General features: G+C 45.5%; 2 protein-coding genes across 2 annotated transcripts in view; one reads left to right on the top strand and one right to left on the bottom strand.

The window, feature by feature from the left end:
• VWA8 (von Willebrand factor A domain containing 8) overlaps positions 1-9,468 on the top strand; it is an 86,936-nt gene extending 77,468 nt beyond the window's left edge. The window contains exons 42-45 of the mRNA XM_060278247.1: positions 2,784-2,942; positions 4,007-4,105; positions 5,087-5,325; positions 6,115-9,468. Of these exons, the coding sequence (XP_060134230.1) occupies positions 2,784-2,942; positions 4,007-4,105; positions 5,087-5,325; positions 6,115-6,223 (606 nt within the window). The 3' untranslated portion in view covers positions 6,224-9,468. The remainder of the gene's footprint in view (positions 1-2,783; positions 2,943-4,006; positions 4,106-5,086; positions 5,326-6,114) is intronic.
• Positions 9,469-10,492: 1,024 nt separating this feature from the next.
• Positions 10,493-27,161, bottom strand: RGCC (regulator of cell cycle). The gene is made up of 4 exons (XM_035103547.2): positions 26,613-27,161; positions 13,036-13,143; positions 11,916-11,978; positions 10,493-10,814 (listed from the first exon to the last, which is right to left on the bottom strand). The coding sequence occupies exons 1-4, from the start codon at positions 26,968-26,970 to the stop codon at positions 10,807-10,809; spliced, it is 537 nt and encodes a 178-aa protein (XP_034959438.2). The 5' UTR covers positions 26,971-27,161; the 3' UTR covers positions 10,493-10,806.
• Positions 27,162-27,582: the final 421 nt, after the last annotated feature.

The following is a 27,582-nucleotide window of genomic DNA, read 5'->3' as shown; positions in this document are numbered from 1 at the left end:
CACAAGTAAGTTAACTGAGACAAAGTTCAAGTGCATGCACACCAACTGTTTTCCTGGCATACATGCTTTTCTCAGTCCGTTTCACATATTGCTGTGTAATTTACAAAATTCTGCCCACCTGCCCCATTATTCACACATTTAATTTATGCATAAGGCAGAGTTTTTGCACGGAGCACTGCATGGCAACTTAAATGTAGCCCAGCTAGCATGCCCCCCCCCCCCGGAGTCTGGCACAGTGAATTTCCACAGAACCATTGCCCGTTCTAGGAGGCAGCTGTGGCTCCGTGCAGGTTCCAGAATCACGCTGTGCGTTATGTCTGGGGTGGAGTCAGTTCTCCTGCAGAGTCCATTGATATAGTTTGTTTGTGCTCATTTCATTTTGTGCTGCAGTAACAGGTGGCGCTGTGGGTTAAACCACTGAGCCTAGGGCTTGCTGATCAGAAGGTCGGCGGTTCGAATCCCTGTGACGGGGTGAGCTCCCGTTGCTTGGTCCCAGCTCCTGCCAACCTAGCAGTTCGAAAGCACGTCAAAATGCAAGTAGATAAATAGGAACCGCTACAGCGGGAAGGTAAACGGCGTTTCCGTGTGCTGCTCTGGTTTGCCAGAAGCGGCTTTGTCATGCTGGCCACATGACCTGGAAGCTATACGCCGGCTCCCTCGGCCAATAATGCGAGATGAGCGCGCAACCCCAGAGTCGGTCACGACTGGACCTAATGGTCAGGGGTCCCTTTACCTTTACCTTTAACTCTGCGTGATGTAACTCTGTCTCCAAACATGCCTTTGAGAGCAACTTTTCTCAGTCTTGCGTTTATGATATTGAGTCACCGATTTTACCTTTTCTGGACTCAGGATGCAACCAGGCATGGCAGCCGGAGGTTTGGGACTAGAGCACCTTCCCTTTTTTATTGGCTAAGTAGCTGCTGGAGGGGGTGAGGAGGAATCTGATAAGGACTGCGCTGCTGCTGGAGGAAGTTGATCCCCTCTCCCCCCTCCCTCCATTTCCCTCATAAAATTGCCCTCTCCAAAGCTGCTCTTTTCTTGGCAGGCCATTTGGCCCTCAGAATATAGAGATAATTGCTATGTAAACCTCGTAATGGGGAACTTGAAGCAGCAGCCACAGAGCATAGTTCCACGTTCTGGGCTCTCTTTGTTGGCTGTGTGTGCTTCCTGGGGGGAATTTCCTTCCCATGGCTGACCACGAAGGCCCCTGCTTGGATGTGTCAATGTATGAAGGCCTCTGGTCCTAGGTTGCAACTGTCAGAACTCCAGAGAGCTTGGCATTTGCAGTTAAATTCCACCCTCTTGTTAGGTCTTCTGGATTGAAGTAAATCATAAATAATGGGGACAAAGAACCAAACTATGAGAAGCATCTCTATTTCAGTGGAGAAGGCGAGAATTCAAAACAAAATGCTTGAATGGTGATTCAGGGAAAGAATGACATTGGAGGCTAGTAGAACAAAACAAATATTTTAAGCGTTTTTTATCTGTTTGCCAAACTCTCTGTAAGCAGCTTGCTATTTGTATTCCGGCTTGCCTTGTTTCATGTGTCATGAAATACCTTTTCAGATCCAGGAACAATGCCAGAAAGTGTTAAAACAGGCGCTTCACTTTTTAAATGATCTACTTTATAGTCTGAGTGCAGTGTTGCTCAGAATCCCATTTTAAAGGCTGTAATGTCAGCAGACAAGCTTTGCAACACAAAGCCGAATTATCCCCAAAATGCATGTTAAAAAACAACAACCCTATTTGCTTTTGGAATGAATTCTGAATCTCAGATCCATTTTTTTGGGGGGGTGGGGGAGACTTTTACCTGCAGAACCTTATGTGAGATGTTTCTTGGATTTTGTTTCCAATATGGGCAACATAAATCCAGAAATCTATTCAGTAGATTTTTCTCAATACAGTGGTACCTTGGTTCTCAAACTTAATCCGTTCCAGAAGTCCATTCCAAAACCAAAGCGTTCTGAAACCCAGGCACGCTTTTCCATAGAAAGAAATGCAAAATAGATTAATCCGTTCCAGACTTTTAAAAACAACCCCTAAAACAGCAAGTTAACATGAATTTTACTATCTAATGAGACCATTGATCCATAAAATGAAAGCAATCTACAATGTACTGCAGTCACACAATCAATCAACCAGTAGCTGAACTGGGTTCCACACAGTCACAAAAACAAAACAAAAAAGCCGCAAAAACAAAAACGCAAAATAAATAGCAAAAACAGGCAGACCTCAACACTCAAAACGGAAGTGTGACACTCAAAATGGAGCACGTTCAGCTTCCGAAAAAAGTTCACAAACCAGAACACTTCCTTCCGGGTTTGCCGGGTTTGGGTTCCAAGTTCTTTGAGTACCAAGGCGTTTGAGAACCAAGGTACCACTGTGTCTCAAAAGAAGTGTTTCCCGTAATATTTTAACAGGATCACAATACCTTTATGGGGACCATGTGCAGTTCACAAAACAGTGAGCTAACCCTTGCCTTTCACAGAATTGTTCCTTCGGGTCCGTCTTAAACGCACAAATAAGGAAGCTGCGGGAGGTAGCAGAGAAGGAGCCCCTCTGCGGGCACGGCAGTCTTAGAACAGTGATTCAGAAAGTTACCAGAAAAAGTAATTAGAAGGATTTGTGCCCAGTTCACCTAGGTACTTTTATACTGATTTTGCATTAGAACATTATTATTATTTTATAATCTGCCCTTTAAGCTAGCACTTAACCGTTTGCTCCTTTTGACTGAAGCTCACCCACCCCCTTCATCGACCTGACTTGCTGTTGCTTTCTTTAAGCTGGGGAGCCCTCAGCAAAAGCCCAAACGCCTCCGCCTGGTCGTGGATGTCTCTGGCAGCATGTACCGCTTCAACGGGGTGGACAGGCGGCTGGAGCGCTCCATGGAAGCTGTTTGCATGGTGATGGAAGCCTTTGAGAATTACGAGCAGAAATTTAAGGTGATTTGCACATGAACATATATGTTATCAGCATTAACTTTTCCAGTAGAAAGATGTAGACCACACTTCTGCTCACAAAAGGAATAGACATTTCTTTCTCTTAGGAAACCAAAAAGCAGTCTACCACGATTGTTTGGAAGCATTGCAGAGTACAAAAATCAATTGCATTTTGCCTTGAGCTTTAGTGTCTAAAATGCTTGTGTTAAATGTTGGTAGTATATTGCATATTGCATCAACACAGCTATAACTTTAGCTTTATTCATCTCATGTGCCTTCCTTTCCCCAGGACCATTTCCTACATCAATAGAGCATGAGACTCTCAGGGCCGTGGGTTTGAGCCCCACGCTGGGCAAAAAGATTCCTGCATTGCAGGGGGTTGGATTAGATGACCCTCGGGGTCCCTTCCAACTCTCTGGCTCTGTGATTCCAGTCCACAAAAGCTAATGGTGCAAAAGATTTGTGAGTCTGTATGGTGCAATTGGACTCCCTTCTGTCTTTGTAAGAGAGGTTTCAACATCCCTCTCTTATCCGGAAACATTTTAAAGATCATGCTTTCACGACATGTCTTGTACAATGTTTATGCGTTTTTTGTTCATTTGGTTTTAACGTTAATGTTATCAGTATTTTTAAATGAATATTGTATATATATTTTTATGTAAGCTGCTTAGTTTTTGTTAATTAAGTGGTATATAAGTCTTGCCAAATAAAATTAACATTCATAGAAATAGAAATATAGGCAGTCAGACACTGAACAGTTTAAAAGCTAATCCTTCCCCTGGTATTCCAGTATGAATTTGCCTGATCTGTCCATGCAAGCTGATGCTGTTGTGGTTTGCTTAAAAGGGCTGAACAATCAATATTAAGAATTTGAATATGTAACTAAAGGCATAAAATGTGCCTCTTCCAGTCTTAATTTGTACTTTGGCCTGTGAGCACAAGGGTATTTTTTTAAAAAATAGCACAGAAATTGGTGGGTGGGAACTGTGACCAGTGCCTTATGATAAAACATACATTTTCTTATGGGGACGATGCTTAAAAATGATGTTTAAATCTTTTCCATGCAGTATGACATCACTGGGCATTCGGGAGATGGTTTTAACATTGCCGTGGTCCAGAATGACAATGTTCCGAAGAACAATAAACAAAGATTGGAAATTTTGAAGGTAAACCATTACTGACTGAAATTCTTAGACATTTGTGTAGTGCCTGGTATACTGGGAAGAGAAACAAGTGAGACAGGGAGTCATGCTGTAAAAAAAAATCCCACCTTTGGCACTTAGGAATCTGAATATAAGAACGTAAGGAGAAGTTGCTGGATCCAGCCACTGGCCCATCTAGTCGCGGATCCTGTTCTCAAAGTGGCTGCCAATGTATTATTTGTATTTATGGAGTGTCTTTCTAGAACGGCCTCCTGCAACATACGGATTTCCTTCCCTGTCCAGATGGTGTCCTCACCAGTTGCTACTGTTGTGAGTAGTTATAGTTGAGCTTTGCAGAGGGTTCACAGACCCACCTGGACCTCCTGCATTTAATGGGTCTTCTCCAAAAATTGTGTGCACATGGAGATACCTGTAGATACGAATAATGAAGATAACACTTCACAAACCCTTTTGTTTTATTATTCTGAATTTTTTTTATCTATTGTTGTTAAGGAGTCATATCACATGTTTTACTATTGAAATAAACGCTAGACACCTGGTTGTTCCGCACGCACACTTTGAACCTTCCAGCAAAGGCCGGTTATGGATTGCGTTCATTTTTTCCTACTTTGGTCACCATGGTGCATATACCAACCCACCCCCTTCTCAGCCCACTGGGGATTTGCCTAAGAAAGCTGGCACCACAAGTGTTATCTTAAGTTCCCAGTGAGATAGGTTTTTGGTTCACGGGTTCATTTATTTTCCATATTTGTGTCCCAGGGGGTGTGTGTGTCCCATTTCATTTTGCTGCCTCAGGTGAAATGGTAAGCTGCTCTCTTTCCATTTTTTTTTCAATCAAAAAGTCGCTTTATCTTCCGAACTAGAATTTGGACATGAATTCACATGCAATAGGCTTTTCCATTCAAGGGGTGCTGAAATATTTGCTTCCTTGTTTTTCGTTTACGTGCCTCTTTTTGTTGGTGTTCTCCCCCCCCCCCCCCTCAGATAATGCATGCCCACGCGCAGTTCTGTATGAGTGGCGACCACACTCTGGAGGGCACAGAGCACGCCATTCGGGAGATTGCGAAAGAAGAGGCAGACGAGTACTTTGTCATAGTCTTAAGCGATGCCAACCTTGAGCGGTATGGCATCCCTCCAGCACGGTTTGCTCAAGCCTTGACCATCAGCCCCAAAGTGAATGCATTTGCCATATTCATAGGCTCCTTGGGAGATCAGGCAGACAGGTAGGTCAATGAGTTCATGGCATGCATACATATGGCATAAGTTTTCTTTAAAAATGTGTTCTGCGCCAGTCATTGGGTGCACAGTTCTCCACAAATCTGCTCAGGTTTGGCCCTCTGGCCAGGCTGGTTGCCTAGCATCACTTGTGCTGTGAGCGGCAGAGAACTCACGCCAAGCTGAGCTTTGCAGAAAGCAGAAACATCTGCCCATGCCAGAGTTCGGTGTGACAAATGAGAGATTCGCCCTTTCTTCTGCTGTGTGTTTAACTCGGTATTGGTTGAAGTAAAATGCTACCTTAACCAAGGGGCTGCTTGTATTCTGTGCCTCCAAAGACTACCTCTCGCAATTAAGAAATGCAATAATAATAATAATAATAATATAAAGATCTACTTTAAAACAGTCATTGGTCTTGTGCTCTGGGCAACACAAAACACATTTCCTCCTGGATTTGCTGTATATCCCACACCTTAGGCGACACCCTGTCGCAGTCCCCATACAATCCAGAGTGTTAATGCTGTACTTTCCTTTCTGCTGACTGCCACGCATGTGCATAGCACATAGCAAACACAAATAGAAAGGAGCCTTGCTGCAGAAAGACTTTTGCAGAGGCAAAGCCCTTTCCGTTTGCTCCCACCGAAGTTTCCAAGTCTTTCAGGTTGCAGTCCCAGTACTGAGATTTGGAAGGAAATTTTTTACTTTCTTCTTAAGAGCATTTAAATGTTATTTGGTGTATTCATTGTATAGTGGGACACAATTTGCAATCATGTATTTTTCTCCTTCATAATCTGCAGGTTGCAAAGGACGCTGCCGGCTGGCCGTTCCTTTATTGCCATGGACACCAAGGACATCCCACAGATTCTACAACAGATCTTCACCTCCACCATGCTGTCAAACGCTTAGGAAGGGGCCTGCTTTTAATCTGTAACTGGTCAGTTGTATATGGGAAGCACCTCGGCGGAGTTTAAGAGGGTAATCTAATTCTAGTAACATTGGGCGGAATCTAGTGTTGTACTGGTGGACTTTGTGCTTCCGTAAAGGGACTTTGCCTTTCTCGCCTCCCTCCCCAACCCCACCTGCCTCAATGTTTTTTGTGGAGGGAGGAGCCCTCAACATGGTTAGAGGAGAGAGGATAGGAAGAAGCTGCCTTCTACACGTGTAAGTGCTGCTCATGGATGGCACAGAATACAACCATTAGGCTTTCCATTGGAATAAGTACTATACTTTACAATGGAGTACTCTGTCTTCTTCTTTGGCGATCACTCATAGCCGAGTAAGATTGTCTTCCATAAACACAGTTTTAACAATGAGTCCGTAAGTGACTGTGGAGGCCAATTCTGGATCCACACGTCCTTCCACAGTGGGGACATTGGTTTCCGGGTGGGAGTTGATCACGGTGTGGATTTGCCAAGCGTGCCTTCCTCTTAGCACGTTTCTCCCTTGCGTCCTGAGTTCGAGTGTCTTCAAAGCCCATGACACCTTTGGTGAAGGCTGTTCTCCAACTGGGGCACTTGCAGGCCAGTGTTGTCCAGTTGTTAAGTGTTTATACTACATTTTTTTAGATTTGCCTTGAGACCGTCTTTAAACCTCTTTTGTTGACCACCGGCATTATGCTTTCCATATTTAAGTTTGGAATAATTAGTTGCTTTGGAAGACGATCATCAGGCATCCGCACAACAGGACCAGTCCAACGAAGTTGATGTTGAAGAATATTGTACTTAAATGGCCATATCTACCTATTACTGCTACATTTGAGTAAAAACCTTGGTGGGTTTTTTTTTTAAAGAAACCCCACCCAAAGCTTTCAATAATTTAAACTTTCCATCTAGTTTCCTTAGACACTGATTTGCACGGAATATCTGCCTACTGCAGGCATGTCCAAAGTCCATTTCGGGGGCATAATCCGGCCTGCTGGTTGGTTTAATCCAGCCCCTGTGGCAGTTTATTTCCTGGGTAAAATCCTAAAAAAAACCTCAACAACTTCAATCCTAAAAAAAAAACCTCAACAACTTTGGTTGGCCCTCATGGCCCTTCACTTCATCAAATCTGGCCCTTTTTTAAAAAAGTTTGGACACCACTGGTCTACTGCAAAAAAAAGGATGTTTTTTTCTGTCTGTTAAATAATTTTCTGTCCGTTAAAAAGAATGAATGTGGTCATATGCACATCGGATGGATCTAATAGTCTCCCTTTGCGTTTTCTGCCTCAAGTAGAAATGCTTGTCTGACAGGCATCTGAAAACTTCCAAGAATTTCAAATGAAAATCCAATTTGTTTAATTCTATCCTTGAATTGGCTGCAGTGTTCAGAGTTCGCCCATCAAAGGTACTACATGCATGGAACAAGTAGTACTGTAGCATTTTTAAAAAGGAATTATAATTTCAGCTGTTTATATATCACTTAATCATGAATGTTTCCAAGTGGTGTTCATAGAAATTGCAAAAGCATAGTAACAGATAAAATAAAATTAAAAATCATTAAAAACTCCAAAGCTTCATTCAAATGCCTGCTGGACTAGAATGGCCATCACTACTTTTCAGAAACTTAGGATTTTCTGCCACTCTTGTATAGACATCTAACAGTGATTATAAGTCAGTGCATCTGCAAACACTGAAAGAAAATGCCCAGGAGGCATTATATTTGGTTGCAGCTGACTTTCTGAGGCCGTGTAAAGTGAAAATGGTTGACCATGCTAAGAACCAAATCAGATTTTCCCAATCTAAATGTTTCTCCTCAAGCTGCTGTTTGTCTCGTAGGGAGGAAAACACTGCATAGCAAGATGCTGACTCTGTCCAATTATGAAGAGACGGCAAAAAGTCTCGAGAGAGAGAGAGCTCCGCCATCCGCAGTGAAGTGGTACTTGAGAGCCATTCCCTGTCCACTGAATGAGCCAGAAAAATGTAGAGTCAGTACAATATTAGAGCAAACTCCGTAGCATCATTTTTCCATCATCCAAGGCAGTGAGATGCTGCATGACAAGTGTTCCTCAAGATGGAAGGGCAACAGATAATAGCATTAAACTGCTAAAGGCCATGAGCTTCATCTAAATGTGAAACTTTTAAAAACAGAAACCAGCTTAGGGGCAATGTGAGGAATCAGAGGCAAATGGTAATATTTTATGGCATTCATAAACAGACTGGCGTGAAAGCACCACGTACGGCAAGCTCTGAAATTCTGTTTTAGTTTAGTAAGCTGCAAGAACGAATAATGGTTATGTATTAAGACGCCTCACAATGCATGCGTCACCTGGCTCTGTACCTCGCGTTACTATCGGTTTGTTAGGTTTGCTAAATTCAAACCAGGGGGGAGGAGAGGCATGATATCGTGGTTTTCATTCCTCCCCAAAAAAATCCTCAAGGCGGTTCACAATAGATTTCAAAACGGAAACGTCTCAATTCAAAATTCTGGATTAAGAGAGAGAGGCAAGGCAAGAAAATGAAGCAGGTCAGCAGAATATCTTCAGCTAGAAAATGTTTTAAGATTTCTAACATTAATTAACATTCTTTCCCACGAAAATAATAATGCAAGGTGGTTGTTTGCTGAAACAGTCACCCCTCCCCCCCCATCTGAGAGGAAGGTTGATTTCTTAAGGGAAAATGATAGCATTTCTACTTCAGGGTGCCCTGTACCCCTGAAAGGCTGTACAAAGCACTCTTGTTTTTAAAGATTTCTTCATAATTTGGTGTTTGGACTCATTCCTTGCTTTCTAGACTTTGCATTACACTCACAACTTCAGTCGGTTTTCAGATCTCTTCCCAGCTCAAGCACATTGGCAAGCAAGCAAATGTTTCTTTAAATAGCCCATCTGCCGCATCCAGAGACGTGTGAACAATAATAACCTGTTTTTTCCCCATTCTGACATTTAAAAGAATAAATAAGGGTCTCTTTGTATCTAGAGAACACAGCGTGTATCTTTATTTTCTATTCTTACTCATAACAGAATGCAGCCGGGGGAATCTTACCCCAATGTGAACCATTTCCCACAAGTGTTCTTTTTGAAAATATGCTTCAGTGCCTCTCTGGAAGTTAATGTACTACAGCCATAAAGAAATTTGCACTTGGAGAAGGAAGGGATTCAGTTCGGGAAAAGCAGCTGCAAGATTTGATAAAAGGTTTTGGGGAAAAAGTCAACTAACCTTTACTGCTGTCCGAGTGATTTATTTAAAGATGGCTTTTAGAACAGCACAAACCCAGGAGGAGAGTATGATACGAGTCTCCTCAATGCAACCCTCAAATAATCTTGACATTCAAAATAGCCCTGTGGTACAACCCTCTTTCAGAACAGGACGACTGAATTTCCCTCTTCCCAACAAAAACAAATACATCCGGTATCTGAAGAAGTGTGCATGCACACGAAAGCTCATACCAAAATAAAAACTTAGTTGGTCTTTAAGGTGCTACTGAAGGAATTTTTTTATTTTGCTTCGACTCAGACCAACACGGCTGCCTACCTGTAACTAGAACTATGGGAGGCACCACATTGAGCCGCATGAAATGGAAGTCCATCAACCTCACCAAGAAACTTGCACAGGTAAAAAAAGGTATCTGAAGACGTGTGCATGCACACGAAAGCTCATACCAAAATAAAAACTTAGTTGGTCTTTAAGGTGCTACTGAAGGAATGTTTTTATTTTATCAGGAATATAGTTAGGCTCAACATTCTTCCCCTCAAAGTTCATCACGAGTAACTAAATACTGAAAGGCTGCGCAACACGCAATGTTGCTTTTACGGAAATGAATGTCCACATTAATTAAAATGGGGTCAGGAAACATGTCAGGAGGGGGCAGGTATTCCTTATGAAACCAGACCGAATGCAAGAGATCTGGCTTCACAGACTACCGTACGTACGCCAGCCGAGTGTTCTCATTGTTTTGACGCTCAGTTGCTACAGCTCTGTTGCTCCCATCCGTATCTGTCATATCGGATGAGTACGCCTCTCGTCACTGTAAATGGGCACTGAGAAAGAGAGGCAGAATTGTGCCAGCCAGCCAGTGTGCTATTTAATGCAAGATGGAATCCTTGCAAGCCAGTGGCCAAAGGATGAACTAGAACCACACTGACCTGTGTCACAAGGATGGTGGCTCCCCAAGTTAACTACTACAAGCTTCTCAAAGAATGGGATGAAAGTGTCAAATAGCGGACAGCCCCCTTTTTCACAACAAAAACCAAAAAAATCCAGTCCATATTTTATTTGCATACAAAAATATATTTAACAAAAAAAAGCATTTACATTAGCTATATAAAATTACAAATCTTTTCGTGAGCGCTTTTAAATTAATGTTAAGCTATATCTTATGAAAAAGTACGGCATCAGAAAACTTGTTATTTGAAGAGAAGGTTACAAGAGTCGTCACGGTTAAAAGTGGAAGAGCAGATGGCAGGTTGCACGCTTCTGAGATGAGGGTCTCCGTCTCCGTCGTATGGAACAGGATCAGCCCAGACTCAACCTCATCCTTTGCTAGGCCAGTTTCATGCAAAAACAGTTGTTTCACATACCTATAAGAACATAAGGCAGGGCAGGTGTTAAAATGGCCTGCTGTCATGGACTCCAATGTATTTTGGGGGTCAGTTTCCTTAAACCTCTACAACAGCAAGATAACCTCGCTAAGATCACACACAGCTGCTGTAAAGGTTCACAAGGAGTAATCGCTCCAGCCCTTATGGCCAAACTGAGGGTGCAATGGGGACAAGTAGGCGAGGGTCGGCCCACCCATGAGACCAGGTGAGGCCATTGGCCTCAGGCGGCAGAATCCACAGGAGCAGATCCGGCGGGACTGCATTGCTCGCTGCTGCCATGGTGGCATCAATGCCTGTGGTGCCACTTTTGGGGGGTCAGACCTGCCTCCTGCTCAGCCCCCCCAAAGGCCGCCTCTATAGTGACCTCTCAATGAATAGCAGGTACTGGGGGTCTCCTCCCATGCTTAGGAAGGAAATGGCAAGGGCTGCCTTCTGGGGTCTCCTGGGCTCTGCACACACCTGGAGTGATTCAGAGCAGGCCCCTTTCCCCCTGCAACGACCTCCGATTCCCACTTCAATTGTTGAGTAAGGTTGGTTGGATTTCCCCCTTGCTTCCGATGTAGATCTTTGCTTGCCCCTTCTCCCTTGGCAGCCAAATGCCATTTTGTGGTTTGCTTTAGCTGTCTGAAGTAGGTTCCGGTTTCCCCCCGGTATGCAAGCCGCTGGGCATGCATAGAAGCAACTTCCGGGGCCACTCTGACCATGTGTGGGCACCGGAAATAGGGTAGAGCGGCACTGGAAGTTGCTTCTATGCATGCCCAGCGACCATCTTGGTGGTGGCCACATGGCGGCGGCCATCTTGGTAACGGCCACCGCCATGCGGCCACCACCAAGATGGCTGCCGGGCATGCATAGAGGCAACTTCCGGTGCTGCTCTGCCCTATTTTCGGTGCCCACACATGGTCAGAGCAGCACCCAAAATGGAGGCTCCGTGGCAGGTAGGAAATCCGGGGGATTTCCGGGATTTTTCTCCATTCAGGAGAATAGCAGGAAACGAATTAAAATCTGGGGGTTTCCCGCGAAAAACGGGATACTTGGCAGCTAAGAATTTGGGTCTGGTTGCCCATTAGCCTGACTTACTTGCCAAGGTCCTATCAAGATCAGCGATAAAATCTTCTAATTCTTTTGTGTCTCCAAGCTTTCCTGGAAAAACAAGCAGAAGATTGGTATGGTGCATGTCTAAATAAATAAAAATGAACATTTAAAGACACAAATTCATGAGTTTTCCAGAGTTCTAATGCCACTTGAGAAATTATTCACAGGCAACCCAAAGTAACAACTACATCCATCCATTCATTAAAACCCAGAAAATAATATAACATTAAAACATCCCACCCACTAATTTGCCCTAATGTGCACAAGTCTGTATGCAGTATCAACATTTTTGCAAAGTGATTTTTCAAAATATAATGAATTTTTGTACGTTATTTTCACAAATGCTATATATGCATTTCTATGCACACTTTACTGCAGTGAATGCACCTTTGTGCACAATACTTGGCTAGAGAACAGCACTGGGAATTCAGAGAGACACCAATTTCAAAAGATGCCTGCGCTTCAGTTCTCGTACTGTTTTGCAAAGTGCAAATCATGTTAGGACCACCTTTAAGTGTTAACTAAATCAAATTTCTCCCAATTTCTGTGAAAAGATCTCTGGCTCTTGCATGATAGGAAAATGGCTCTCTCTGATCCAGAAGCCCTTCTTCCGAAACTCGGCTGCAATGAGACTCTTTAGAGTTGCTTAGAGGCAAGGAAAATACACCTGTGCTCCTGAGAAACAGCTTTATTTCCCATTACTGTACTTTATAGATCCTAAAGTTCTGCCTTGGCATGGAAACAAACTGAGCACTAGCAGAAATTAGGTCCATAATGCGATCCAGAAGCACAGGCAGAAACTGTGGGGCAAGAGCAGGCAACCAAGGGCCACCACCCCACGGGAAAAAGGGCCCGGAGCCACATAGGGGAGCTTAGAGGCCAAAGAGTTCCTAAGGAGAAATCCCCCTCTAGCCAGCACACTCTGATGTCCGGTCTCTGAGCTCATGGTGGTCTTTTCTTCCTCCTCACAGTGGGACCTTAATCAAGTCAATCCAGGGGTTTGGGGGCGAGGGTGAATTATCTCTACAACACAGAATAAGATACATGGATGCTCGGCATAAACGTATGCTTATAAACACACCTGTGCTATTCAGAATTGTATTACCTTTGCGAGAAGCTATTGTTGGAGTAGACACAGCTGGAGGAGAAAGTGCTGGGGAATTCAGCTTTCCGTCACTGAAACCGAAACTATTTCTGTACGGTGAATCTGCACCTGCAACAAAAAAGTATCATGCATTTAGAAGCAGAAACGCAGCAAAGAGAGAGAGAGGGAGAGAGAGAGAGAGAGAGAGAGAGAGAGAGAGAGAGAGAGAGAGAGAGAGAGAGAGAGAGAGAGAGAGAGAGAGAATGACTATACCCATGCCATTCTGCTAGTGCTGCAAAATTTGATTACCTCTCATTGAATCAATGGGAGCTGATTAAAATCCCTTCACCGCCACCCCAAATAAATGAGAAAAAAAGAAGCAACAAATTCCTGAAAGGTCCACTGGTACGGAGCTTTCACAGTTAAACTCTCTGTGTACTTATCCTGGCTCCTGTCCCAAATCTTCAACAGAGGCTCTTAAGTGTAAAAAAGAAAAGAAATGGGAGCTTTATTCACAGCCTGCAACGAACCAAGTCAGAGACAGACAGTCTGAAGCACAGCTATAGATGTCAAGAACGGCATCAGGGTTCCAAGACCGGATAAAAGTCACAAAGATGTCTTAATAATGGGTACATCCCTCCCTCCCGCTTTTAAAGGTGAAATGGCGCGTTCACTCGCAAAACTCCCTATGAGACGGGTGCGTTTGAAGGTGTGGGTCTGTCGCCCATGGCAGAAGCAGTGGCAAGTTATTGGTGACAAGGTGGGAGGTCAACTCCTCTGGTTCTCATTGCTCCTCCAGCTGTCCAGCCTCCCCTCCCAGCTTGCTAGGCAATATCGCTGCTCTGTGGATGGGGCAGGAGAGTGAGCCAGCAGGCCTACCTCTAAAGGCAAAGGGGCAAAGGAAGCCCCCCCCCCACCCTCTCAGGCTGCCCCCCACATCCTCCTCTCCTTTCTCATCCGACAGCAACTGTCACCCGAGAGCCAGCTGGAAGGTTGTGGAATCTTCTTCACTGGAGGTTTTTGAACAGAAGTTAAGAGTCCATCTGCTGGGGATTATTTAGCTGTGGTTCTTGCATTGCAGAGCCTTGGACAGGTGGGCCTTTGGGGGGGGGAGGTCCCTTGCAAATCTATGATTCTATGCAATGCAACAATGACATTACCTGGACATTGGATTCTTATCTCATTATGCATGATCAAGCTTTCTTTAGCGCCTCAGCCCTTGTTTTTCCCCCCCGCAGGACCAATTGCAGTCATCAGCAGTCGTTAACAGCCATCTACAGGTTTACCACTCCCATCAGCCCATCACCCATTCCCACCCCCCCCACCCTCTGTATATACATAAGGGTCTGACTTCTGTTTCAAGTGTATCTGAAGAAGTGTGCATGCACACGAAAGCTCATACCAAAATAAAAACTTAGTTGGTCTTTAAGGTGCTACTGAAGGATTTTTTTTTATTACCTGGAGGAACAATGTTTGAATTCTCAAGCGGTGAGAAGCCAATGCACTTATTGTGAGATGGTAAACTTCCCTCTACACACCCACGATGTCACACCCAGAGAGATTCTGATCTGCAGCTAGATGGATTTCTACCTGAGCAGCTATTTGGAATGCTTGAAAAAAAACAAAATGAGCACGGGGATTGTTCCATCAGCTGATCTGGATGCCAGAACTAACTGCAAGGTTTGAAACGACCACGGTAAATCACAAGACATTTCAGGACAGTGGCAGCAGCTGACAATGGCAGCGTGGCTTCGAAGGCGTTCTCAAGATTTAATGCTGGTTGACTTTTGTGCTTCAGTCTTAATGCTCCTTCTGTCTCTCCCAGCTGCTCTCTGCCTCTTTGGCTGTGGTTCATGTGCAGCAGCTCATAAAAGGTTTCTTCTGCTGTCGGCTTGCTTGCTTCTTCTAAGGGAATGAAATAGGCCAGGTGGGCAAGTGGGTGAAAATATTTAATGTGCTCTTGCATGGAGCAGGCTTCCCACTGAACCCAACACAACTAGCTGCAGTATGTGTGTTTATTTACACTTCTGTTCGTCCTTCATGGAGTTCGGTGAGGTTGGCACAAAGCCCCTGTTCACTAACTAGGCTGAGACCTTCCCCCAAACCTCTCCAAGCCCCTATGTAAATGGCTATTATGGGCTCCATGCCCACAGAAATACAGGTCTAGAAACAGGCTGAGGATTTTAAGGGGCTGAAAAGCTCCCCTCCATCAGAGTGTCTATTAAAATAGCAAACTCTGTGAATTTGTGTGCTTTCAGCCAGACACATGAAAGCATGCGCTGCCCTGGCTAATTAGAATCATAGAGTTGGAAGAGACCACAAGGGCCATCCAGTCCAACCCCCTGCCAAGCAGGAAACACCATCAAAGCATTCTTGACATATGCCTGTCTAGCCTCTGCTTAAAGACCTCCAAAGGAGGAGACTCCACCACACTCCTTGGCAGCAAATTCCACTGTTGAACAGCTCTTACGAATACAGGATGGGAGACACCTGGCTTGAGAGCAGTACATGTGAAAAGGATCTAGGAGTCTTGGTAGACCACAAACTTGACATGAGTCAGCAGTGTGATGCAGCAGGTAAAAAAGCCAATGCAATTCTGGGCTGCATCAATAGAAGTATAGCATCTAGATCAAGGGAAGTAATAGTACCACTGTATTCTGCTCTGGTCAGACCTCACCTGGAGTACTGTGTCCAGTTCTGGGCACCGCAGTTGAACAAGGATACTGACAAGCTGGAACGTGTCCAGAAGAGGGCAACCAAAATGGTCAAAGGCCTGGAAATGATGCCTTATGAGGAACGGCTTAGGGAGCTGGGTATGTTTAGCCTGGAGAAGAGAAGGTTAAGGGGTGATATGATAGCCATGTTCAAATATATAAAAGGATGCCATATAGAGGAGGGTGAAAGGTTGTTTTCTGCTGCTCCAGAGAAGCGGACACAGAGCAATGGATTCAAACTACAAGAAAGAAGACTCCACCTAAACATTAGGAAGAACTTCCTGACAGTAAGAGCTGTTCGACAGTGGAATTTGCTGCCAAGGAGTGTGGTGGAGTCTCCTTCTTTGGAGGTTTTTAAGCAGAGGCTTGACAGCCATATGTCAAGAATGCTTTGATGGTGTTTCCTGCTTGGCAGGGGGTTGGACTGGATGGCCCTTGTGGTCTCTTCCAACTCTACGATTCTATGATTCTATTGTTTTCTGTCGAGATAAATCTACAACCTGAGGATGACATTCCAGTGGAAACAGTAAGAAGCACATTGGGGAGAAATGACCCTCCATTCCCCCCTCTATGTCCTGATCTTTTAATATATATGGATTTTTTGTATTGCTGTAGATGACAATTTACAAAATGGTTACACCTCTAAATCCACGTGTAGTACTATCTCATGCTCCATTACATAATCCATTTTTTATCAATCTTTTTTTCTGAATAAAACTGAGTTGCCTCAGCTGAAAAGCATCATAATACAATTACAAAGTCTCCTTTCCGATTTTTCGCTGGCCAATTCAGGTTACTTTTTCTGAAATGCAAAAACAGGTATAATTTTGGGCCATTGTTTCAAACTACCTGTTTGGAGAGGGGTGGGGAGAACGTGAAATAAAAAATAAGTTCTGAAGTATCATAATATGTGCCGCCACAACTCTTCCTAAAGCTGCTAATTGTAATTTATTCCATCTACTCATGCCCTTTTTTTTAAAAAAAAATCACTAAAAGAACAATTTAAAGCATGTAACTTATTCAAGTTTCAGGGTATCCAGACTCCAAGGTATTGGAAATCCTTATGACATTGTGGAATATTTACCCATTCTTTTAGGCGCCTTTAATCATTGGGGTACACTGAAATACGTTATTTAAGATGCATCTATAAGGCCACCCTTTCAAATTCACCAGGTTTTCCGACAATGCTTGTAAGGTATCCTGCGTCATTTGAGTCATGCATATCATATCATCTGCAGAGGTTCAGTATATACTATTCTCCCTCCCTCCTGTAACCCCTTCCATTTCCATCATTATGCATGGCTATTTCCAGAGGCTCCAGGGAGAGGGCAAAGAGTCGTGAGCGTTAGGGAAATCTCTGGCGTCTACTGGGATACACATCTAACTTATTAGTATGAACTATTGCAGAATTGGCACTATGCAATGCTTTGATTGAGGCTACAAAATAATTTCCTAATTAGAAATTTTCAACTACCTGAAGCAGAAATGATAAAATAAATAAATATAAATAAAAAATTGACTACTACAATGCACTTCATGTGGGACTGCCCTTGAAGATGAAGTTGCAACTATCATCACCTGAAGGGAGTGTGGCTCTACACACCAGCCCCCTGATGTTCCAAGTACCATGTCATACCATGCAGTTAGCTTTTGGGTTGTACTCTCTCTCTCTCTCTTCAACCCTCTTGGAGCCATGCATCCATACCTGCCAAGTTGCTGTCAGAGAAATAAGGGACCGGGCCGGAAATAGCAGGCCGGAAGTAGCGCTGCCGCCATTTTGGAACTGGGCGGAGCATGCTCAGAAGTGACTTTTGATGCTGCTTTGCCCAGTTTCAAAATGGCCGTCGCGCCAGAAGTCGCACTGCAGCCATTTTGGAACTGGGCAGAGCAGCATCAAAAGTCGCTTCTGAGCATGCTCCGCCCAGTTCCAAAATGGTCGCCGCGCCAGAATAAACCGGGGGGAAACAAAAAAAACAACACAATTTTTTCAGCTAGGAACAGCTGGAAAAACGAGGATTTCCCGGGGAAAACGGGAGACTTGGCAGCTATGCATGCATCTGCTGCAGCTATTGCTAGCAAGGGGATTAGATTTCTGGAATGTATCGTTTAATATTTAGCATCACCCCAGATAGAATGTGGGCAATAAGTGTCCCAACCATGTCCTTCACCTGCATCTGACTCCAGATGCCAGTCGCACTAACTTTGGTGGATCAGACTACAAAAAGTTCTAGGGAAATTATCGTCAAGCCCAGTTCCTTGAATGTGAATTCAAGTCCCTAAGCAGATTCAGCCTGCTTTGGCTGAAGCAAAACTTACTTAATGAAGGGTTTGGAGTACAGAAAGATGGATGCTTACCTTGGCAGGCAAAATAATTCATGGTTAGCTCTGGTTATTTCTATTCCAGACTACAGTGAAACCTCAAGAGATCTACTTACATGCAGGACTGCCTGCCTCTTAAGCAACGGTTAGTTATTACGCTAGTCGAAAGGGCAGTGGAAGAACACTCAAGACTTTCCTTTTAGAGCAAAAAGGGATGAAATCACCATGCAATTATTTTTAAACAACACATTTATTCTAGAACAGCTGGTTTTTTTCTGACTAGGGACCCACCTTTCGTCCAGACATGCACTGTGGGACCCAATTTTTAACTTTATACCATATAATCTATACCAGGGGTCCCCAGACTTACCCAGCGTGCAGCAGGCTGGAGGGCGGGGGAGTGTGCGCCCGTGCGCATGCACACACACACTTGGTGGCGCGCTTCCAGGTCGGAAAAATCGCCGAAAATCGTTTGTGCGCATGTGTATGGGCCTCCCCCGACCCGGAAGTACACCGGAAATGACCACTTCTGGGGCGGGAGAGGCCCATACGCATGCGCACAAACAATTTTCGGCACTTTTTCCCGATCTGGAACTGCACCGCCGCACTGCGCGCCGTAAGAGCGGGCGGCGGGGGTTGTCACGGGCCAGATTGGGAGACCAATTGGGCTGCATCAGCCCGCGGGCCGTAGTCTGGGGACCCCTGATCTATACAGTGATAGCAGTGCTGATGAAACCCACTTTAGGTCAGACTGTGCCTCAATAATGGGTGGAAAACCATTGTCCTGGAAGACAACCCTTAATCCTTAGTGTTATAGCAACAAGTCAGCCTGCATTTTTGACTTAAACGTATTGTTGCACACCAGTCAACCTCCGAGCAGTGCAAGATTCCATGGGATTGTATTTCCTTTGAGAATGAGGCACTGTGGAGTCTTTCTTAGTGATAGATGGTTTATTTACACGTATATACAATCTGAGCCATCAGTGGAGGGCTTTGCACCACGAAGGGGCCTTGTTCCTCCCATAGCCTTGGATTCAAACAGAAATCCTCCGATGCCCAGGAGAGAGGGAAAAGGTAAAGGACCTCTGGTTGGTTAAGTTCAGTCAAAGGCGACTCTGGGGTGTGGCGCTCATCTCGCTTTCAGGCCGAGGGAACAGGCGTTTGTCCACAAGCTTTCCAGGTCATGTGGCCAGCATGACTAAACCGCTTCTGGCGCAATAGGATGCTGTGACGGAAGCCAGAGCGCACGGAAATGCCGTTTACCTTCCTGCTGCAGTGGTACCTATTTATCTGCTTGCACTGGCGTGCTTTCGAAGTGCTAGCTTGGCTGGAGCTGGGACAGAGCAACAGGAGTGCACCTCGTCATGGGGATTCAAACCACCGGCCTTCTGGTTGGCAAGCCCAAGAGGCTCAGTGGTTTAGACCACAGCGCTACTCAGAGAAGAGAAGTGCTGGGTCAGGACAGGCTAGGAGCATCTGGATGGGGATGTCTGCTTTACACCCCATTTAAAAATTGCACCTGGGGCCACGTGGGACTCCCCATGCTACGCCTCTGTGTGTTTTTTTTTGTATGCATCACAACTAGCATCTCTCTATGCAAAAAACAAAAAAAACTCATTTAAAATGGTCTAATAACTTGGAAAAGAAGACACCAGTGCTTTTGCCAGAGGCATGCTTTGCAGATTTGTTGCAGCAAAATACCAAGACCTTGTCATCATCCATAGGTGGGTTATGGGTTAGCCATTATGCCCAACTCTTCTGCAAATGCCACATTGAATAAATAAAGGTTGCTGTGTAAGGAGAGACCACTGTTTGATCCCAAGGGCCAGAAGGCCATAGGAGCTCCTCTCGTCCTCTGTCGTCCCCTTCTCCTAGTGCCCTCAATCTTTCCCAACATCAGGGTCTTTTCCAGGGAGTTTTCTCTTCTCATGAGGTGGCCAAAGTATTGGAGCCTCAGCTTCACGATCTGTCCTTCCACTGAGCACTCGGGGCTGATTTCCTTCAGAATGGATAGGTTTGATCTTCTAGCAGTCCATGGGACTCTCAAGAGTCTCCTCCAGCACCAGAATTCAAAAGCATCAATTCTTCGACGATCAGCCTTCTTTATGGTCCAGCTCTCACTTCCATACATCACTACTGGGAAAACCATAGCTTTAACTATATGGACCTTTGTTGGCAAGGTGATGTCTCTGCTTTTTAAGATGCTGTCTAGGTTTGTCATTGCTTTTCTGCCAAGAAGCAGGCGTCTTCTAATTTCGTGACTGCTGTCCCCATCTGCGGTGATCACGGAACCCAAGAAAGTAAAATCTCTCCCTGCCTCCATTTCTTCCCCTTCTATTTGCCAGGAGGTGATGGGACCAGTGGCCATGATCTTAGTCCTATAGTTACGTGCCACTAAAGCACAATGCATCTTTGGGGGAGTTCCACTGACTGAATTCAGCATGAAAGCATGGAGAGACCAAACTTTGCTGTTGAGCCAAGAATAAATCATGCCTAACATCCAATCAAGTGGTAGTCATCCAAGGCTCAGACAGAAGAGTCAGCAGAACTAGCTAAATCCTCAGAGCATTTTACAATCCAGCACGATATCAAAGTCTCCAGGAGGATACAAACCACAAAACCCATGCCATCACAAAGTTATGCTCCAGTTCTGACAACGCCCCACTGAAATCTGTGCCATGAATAGGTAATGAATAGGCTGGGCAAATCTGTGGCCCTCCAGAGGTTGTTGGGCTCCGACTTCCACCCTGACCACCAGCCATGCTGGCTGGGGCTGATCTGAGCTGGAGTTCAAGCAAAATCTGGCCAGATGTTCCCCACCCCCGGGCCAAGTGCAGATGCCACCCAAACTCTCTTTGCATCTGCAATTATAACTGTCCATGTAGAACAGGGGTTGTCAACCTGCTCCCTACCGCCCACTAGTGGGCGTTTCAGGGTTCTAGGTGGGCGGTCAGGGGTTCTATGGCACAAGCTGAATCCTCCTTCCATCGAGCACTGGTGGGCGGTAAGGAAAGATGCATTAGTGGGTGGTAGGTATAAAAAAGTTGACTACCCCTGGTGATTCCATGTGTGCCCTGAAAAGTGCAAGGGGCCACCGACAAAAGTCCATAGCCGGGAGGGCGGGGTTCGAAGGGAGGGGAATCAACTTTTCTGCCTGAGTAGAAAGTCTTTCTATGACTGGCTCATTGATGTGTTACTGGAACATCACCTTTTCCTTCCATCTCCAATGTGAACATGCTGCTTTTGGTATATTTACACACAGAGATTCAGACACCCACCAGCCTTGCTGGCATAAACTAGGCGCTTCCAGGTGGAGGAGCTCTTAGGCATTAAGCGCCCTGGTTCAGGAGAACCACACAGAGATGGCCAGTTCCGATTTGCTGCACAATCATGCACAACTTCCTTCTTTTGAAGGTACTGCTTATCTACTGTAGGTTTGCTGCCCAGCTATTCTTCCAGCAATGAGGTAAGCTTGTTCAGATGCAAGCAAATACACATTGATTCCAATCCAGGAAGAGAGCCAGAGAAAGAATCACTACAAACATGTAGAATGAATTTAACTTAATAAATACCCCTAGATCTCCGATTTATATTTCACAAGAACGTCTTACTAATGTTTCATAGCATTTAAAGAAAACTGCACAGACAACCAAAGAACAAGACATGAAATACCCCTACAGACATTTTACTTCTTCTCTGTCAACCAAACGTGGGATTTGGGGGGGGGGGGCGTTATATATATATATCTTGAAAGCAAGCTTATTTGCTTTTTAGCAACAAAGGGTTGCTTGGGATTATTTTAACTGGGGTTCGGGGAGATGGCAGCCAGATTAAATTTCCGAAAGTGCCTACAGTGGTGCCTTGACGGACGAATTTAATCCGTTCTGAAGGCATCTTTGTAGGTCGAAAAATTCGTAAGTCGAAAAGCGCCATTGGAAACGCGATTTCCCATAGAAATGCATTGGAAACGGAAAAATTCGTAAGTCGAAGCAACCCCGTCTAAAAATTCGTAAGTCGAAAAATCCCTATCTAAAACCGCCGCGGTTTCCGTTCGGATGTCGAGAAATTTGTAAGCGTGCGGCCATTTGCCCCATTCGTAAGTCGAAAAATTCGGTTGTCGAGTCGTTCGTAAGTCGAGGTACCACTGTACGTTTTACTGATACTCACCAATGGCTTGGCGTGGCTTTAACTAATTTAAATTATTTCTATTGATGAATATTGTGCAGTGTTTCACAGCACATTGGTTCACAATAAGCTATTCATCTTTGTATAAAAAAAGAATATATTGAAATAGAAATGAGACAGAAATGCTGGAAAATTATTATAAGATTAATGTCTAAAATATTAAAATCCCTACTATTGTCCTGAAATTGCACATCTCAATCAATACAGAACATATAGAATTAAACTTCTACATGATAGCTGTGTAGTGACAATACTGTTTGCCCACAAATGGAAAACTCTATTATTGCATCAGAGTAGTGGATAAATACAGTAAGTTTTGGGAATTAGTTTTGATGTAAAAATTAGCTGATTATTTTTGTAGCTAATGGTTCCGAAACCCAGGTGAATAACAGTGCTGACAAGGGACAGCCCTACCTTTTGTCTTTAGTCCGTTCAGAATTGGATTTAGACAAATCTTAAAAAGCAGAGACATCACCTTGCCTACAAAGGTCCGTATAGTTAAAGCTATGGTTTTCCCAGCAGTGATGTATGGAAGTGAGAGCTGGACCATAAAGAAGGCTGATCGCCAAAGAATTGATGCTTTTGAATTATGGTGCTGGAGGAGACTCTTGAGAGTCCCATGGACTGCAAGAAGATCAAACCTATCAATTCTGAAGGAAATCAGCCCTGAGTGCTCACTGGAAGGACAGCTCCCTGGAAAAGACCCTGATGTTGGGAAAGATTGAGGGCACTAGGAGAAGGGTACGACAGAGGACGAGATGGTTGGACAGTGTTCTCGAAGCTACGAACATGAGTTTGACCAAACTGCAGGAGGCAGTGGAAGACAGGAGTGCCTGGCGTGCTATGGTCCATGGGGTCACGAAGAGTCGGACACGACTAAACAACAACAACAAAAGCTCGCAGATCTGTTTAAATCGCATGAACTCATTTTCTATACTTTGCTCCAAAGAAGGTCACAAAAGGAAATGGCCATACAGAGCATTTGTAATAACTAGCCATTATGCCCAACTCTTCTGCATTGCCACATTGAATAAAGAAAGGTTGCTGTGTAAGGAGAGACCACTGTTTGATCCCAAGGGCCAGAAGGCCATAGGAGCTCCAGTGCTGGTAGCTGAGGTCCTCACATTGGTGCTGCAGTAACACCTAGAACCTACACCTAGAACCCTCCTGCTCTGGAACCCATCACTATCACACACAGAGTGGGGAGGTAAAAGGCAAAGTGGGGAGGTTAGCTGTGAAGACTCTCAGTACCAGTTATCAACAGTATAGTTACTGCCCTAGTCCCAAAACAGAGAAAGAGAAAGAGAGGATCTGTAGAAAGAGAGCTGGTAGAATGCTTTTCTTGGCTTATGGTTAAGCTACTAGCTAGCAGAGATCAGAAGAAGCCGATATGAATCTGCAGGAAGCCAGAGGAGAGAGTATGTGTAAGGTGGCTTGCTGTTCCATCCAATAAAAGTTGTTTACAGACAAAATACCACCTAGCAGGCCTTTTTTTATATACTGCGGTTGCTGGAGATTTGTGTTTTTAGAGCATGTCTGCTTGTGGCCTGGCTTCTTCCCACACTGGCATTTCACATAAGTGTTACCAAGGAAACGGCGGGGTAATGAATTTGGCACCACAATTTCACTACAGAGACAAAAAGGGAAATAAACTTGTATTCAAAGAGGGAGAGTCGATGTTTGAACAGTACTGGACTGTGAGCGGCTGTAAATTTAGCAGTGTGTGTGTCATAAAAGTCCAAGGAGGAGATGCAGTCAAGTTATGACATCTGTGCATTTTCCCTAGAATAAAGGCCCTCTCTATTAATCCTGCTACGCCTTTCGGATTTCTTTACAAAAGGTCATTGTCGTTTCTTTATACTGCCATTCAAGAATACCAAGAAAGAAATCAAGGCATGTCCATGTAACTAGAAGTCTGCCTCCTCCCAATTTGATGAGGGTTTAAACACACCCAGACCCTGACTTGTTCTTTTTATATACACAATGATGGAGACCTTGTAGCCTTCCAGATGTTCCTGGACTACGATTCCCATGATCCCTGGCTGGACCTGAAGAACCACAAGCTCCCCATCCCTGCCCTACAGCTAAATCATCTTCCTGAGAACCCAACAACCATCTTTGGCGATCTCTCTCGTTCTACCCATTCAACAGAGTGCGCATAGTGCTTTAGTCCCTATTTCATATGCTTTCGAGTCTGCATGCTTTATTGTGGCAATATTTCGGGCAATTTGGATTTTCATTGTTGCTTTGGAATATGATTGTGGTCAAATGACATCGTAGCAAGAAGGATGGTATTAAAAGTTGTCTGAATGGATGCTGTGAGAGAAAGACAAGGCTGGCTGGCAGGGCAACAGAAGTCTTTTTCCAAATATTGCCTGTTTTCTTTTTTTAAGAAACAGAATGTTAGAATTCTGATTCTTTGTGTGCAAAATATCAGTTTATGCCACACTACAGATTTGGGAAACTATTTCTAGCCAGTGGTCTAGATGGCTATTTCCCCAAACCATTAGGTTCCCCACAGTCCCGTTTGACGTGTAGGCAAGGTCACCCATCTGCCAATCACCTGGTGCTACCACAAGACCAGCCCCCTCAAATATTTTACTGGGGTGGGTGTGAAGGGACCTGGGTCCCTAGGAAGTGGCACTTATGGAACAAGCCCACAGCTGTGGTTTGAAGCAACTGCAACAACCCCGTTCTCTAGAGATCCCTCCAGATGTTCTGCTGTTCCATTGAAGAACGGGTGGGAGTACCCTGCTTATCTTTTCGGGCTAAGAGGACTTCAATACTGCGAGGCACCTCACATGCAACACAGTGGAGATGCTGCTTTTAGGCCTGGGTCATGTATCAAGTCATTGTCCAGGACTGGTTTGAGGACTAGAGCACGATGGCACCTTCACCCAGAGGTATATTGTGGAGCCTTAGTTTGCTTCTCCAGCTGCTGTCTCCTTCCTCCCTGAGCCAGGTGCTGGCAGTGGGGGGAACCGAGGCGGTTTCACATCACCGCCAAATGGTGCTCCTTCCTTTTCAACATCACAATGGATCTCAGTTGGTTTGAGCATTGTGCTGATAGCGCCAAGGTTGCCAGTTCGATCCCTGAATGGATGATCCTCAGGGTTCCTTGCAACTCTACAATTCTATGATTCTGTGATCACTATCATCTTTAAGCTGGTGATACATTGCAATGTTGAAAAGTTGATATTGCCCAGCCTTAGCTGCCTCCATGGCCAATCATGGAGATTTTTTTTAGCACTTTTCTATACAAGTCTACTCCAGTGAATTCTAGGAACTTAGGACTAGATCGCCCAACCACCAGAGTTTTAATGACACAAGATATATCGCAATAAATATTGTCAGCATGTAAAACACAGGCACAAAACAAATTTGCGCTTTTGTTTTTGTTGGGTGGGGATTTCTGTGTCCAATACAGGTAAAACTACCTTTGAGAAGCATTCCTCTCTGAAGAACAATTTGTGTAAACAAGCAGATGGCTTTGGGGAGCAAATTGCTGAAAGCAAACGTTTTTTTTAATTCTTGAGTGCAGCAGTCAAATCCCGGCTCTGCTATGAACGGCATTGAGCAAACTGTCCGAAAATGCATCTGTTGTGAAATTTGTTTTTTTAAAAAATAAGAAACAACCTTGGGATCATATCAGACGAGAGATGCAAAAGGTAAAGGTCAAGCCAGCACCTTTTTCACAAGAACACTGACACTAAGCTGTAGAAAAAAAAGCCAGATGTTGCCCAAACGGCCCCATATGTCCCTTTTATGGCACAAGCTCATGATGGGTAGTGGTGGAAGGTAACTCTATGACAAGCATTTAAATAGGTGCAGACAGTGCAGCACACCTGAGGTTCTCAAATGCTAAGTGCCAGCCCGAAATTAAGTACATAGATGACCATTCAGAGTGGGCATCTCCTATTTGTCAAGGCAGGAAGAACAGCAGCCAATTTCACAGGACTGCACATCTATCTACACATTTTAAGCAAGCAAGATTCAGCGCACTAACATTCAAATGCCCATGACAGGTGAAGCAGCCCCGTGTGTGCTCCATAGAGCTGGACTTGACCTGGGAACTTCAGCTGACACTCAAAGCCATTTCTGCTCTGGGCAATTGAGTCCCCATCATTCATGCACACGCGACGTGTCGACTTCAGCTCCCCCCTGAAGTGCTCAAAAAAGCAAGCGCTTTCTCTGGGGCAGACGCGTGCCCGGCCGTCGAGCAAAAGGACGGGGAGGAGGAGGAGAGGAGCCAAGGACCCCCGAGTGATCCATGAGCCCACGACCGGCAGAGGGTCCCTTGAACAAGGGGCTGAAATAAAGGGGAAGAACTCCCTCCTGGCAGCAGCAGCAGAAGAAGAACATGTACTGTACCGTACTCACCCTGAGCGTCGCAGCGGAACAGGGACTCCCTCTGGGCGGCGTCGCTGCCGCCTCCGTCGCTTCTCCGCCGCTCCGGAGGCTCCTCGCCGGGGAAGCGGCGCTCCTGGGCGCCGGGAGAGAAGGCGTCCAGCACGGCGTCGAACTCGCGCAACTCCTCCGCCAGGTCCCCCGGAGCCCCGTCGAGGGAGCAGCGAGGGCCCTCCGTCGCCGCCCGGCTCGGGGGCCACCTGGCCGAGACGCTCCCGTCGGCGGAAAGACAGGGGCGCCTCCGCCCGCCGAGCTCCGCTGCTCCCCGATGCCCCGACGGCTCGCCTGCGGCGAAGGCGCCCGAGGGCTGCTTCCCCTCCGGACGCTGCATGGCCGCCGGGCGGAGAAGCGAGACGCCGAGCGAGAGCCGCCCAATTCCCCCTCGCAGCCGCCCAGGAACTGCCGCCGCCGTCGGGGAACGGGAGGCAGGGGCCGCCCACGGAGCCGCCTTCCCCACCCCGTCTCTCTCTGTCTCCGGCGGAGGGAGGCGGGAAGGCTCTCCGGAGCCCAGCCCAGCAGCGACGCCGGCTTCTGGCTGCGAACCGCCCGACGGCCTTGGCGCGCGCAGGGCGGCATACAAATGGTGCATTCGGGGATATTTGCGCGCGCGCGCGCGCGTTGTTGTTATCACCAATTAAACTGCAGGAGCCTGTTTTAGTAAGTTTTCTTTGGAGTAGTAGCATATGCGCTGTATTGTGGTCAATTTCTCTTTTGTGCGTTGCTCCCAGTGTCTTCGGAATAGGAGTGTTTTTGCAAATGCAGAAGAAAGGAAGTGGCCCCTCCAAGTGCTTTGCCTCCATGTGCCCAAGGGGCCCGCTGGCTCTGCCCCCCCCCCTGCAGCCAGGAGCAGCTCTGAACAGTGAGCATGCAAGCGCACAGCCGCACCTCTGGAGGCTCCTTCGTGGGACTGAGCTGCCCTGTTGCCCAAGGCTCCTCGCTGCAC

The sequence above is a fragment of the Zootoca vivipara genome, chromosome 8 (genome assembly GCF_963506605.1).
Source record: "Zootoca vivipara chromosome 8, rZooViv1.1, whole genome shotgun sequence".
NCBI lineage: Eukaryota > Metazoa > Chordata > Lepidosauria > Squamata > Lacertidae > Zootoca > Zootoca vivipara.
The sequence above is the reverse complement of the archived record's forward strand: the minus strand, read 5'-3'. Positions and strand labels throughout refer to the sequence as shown.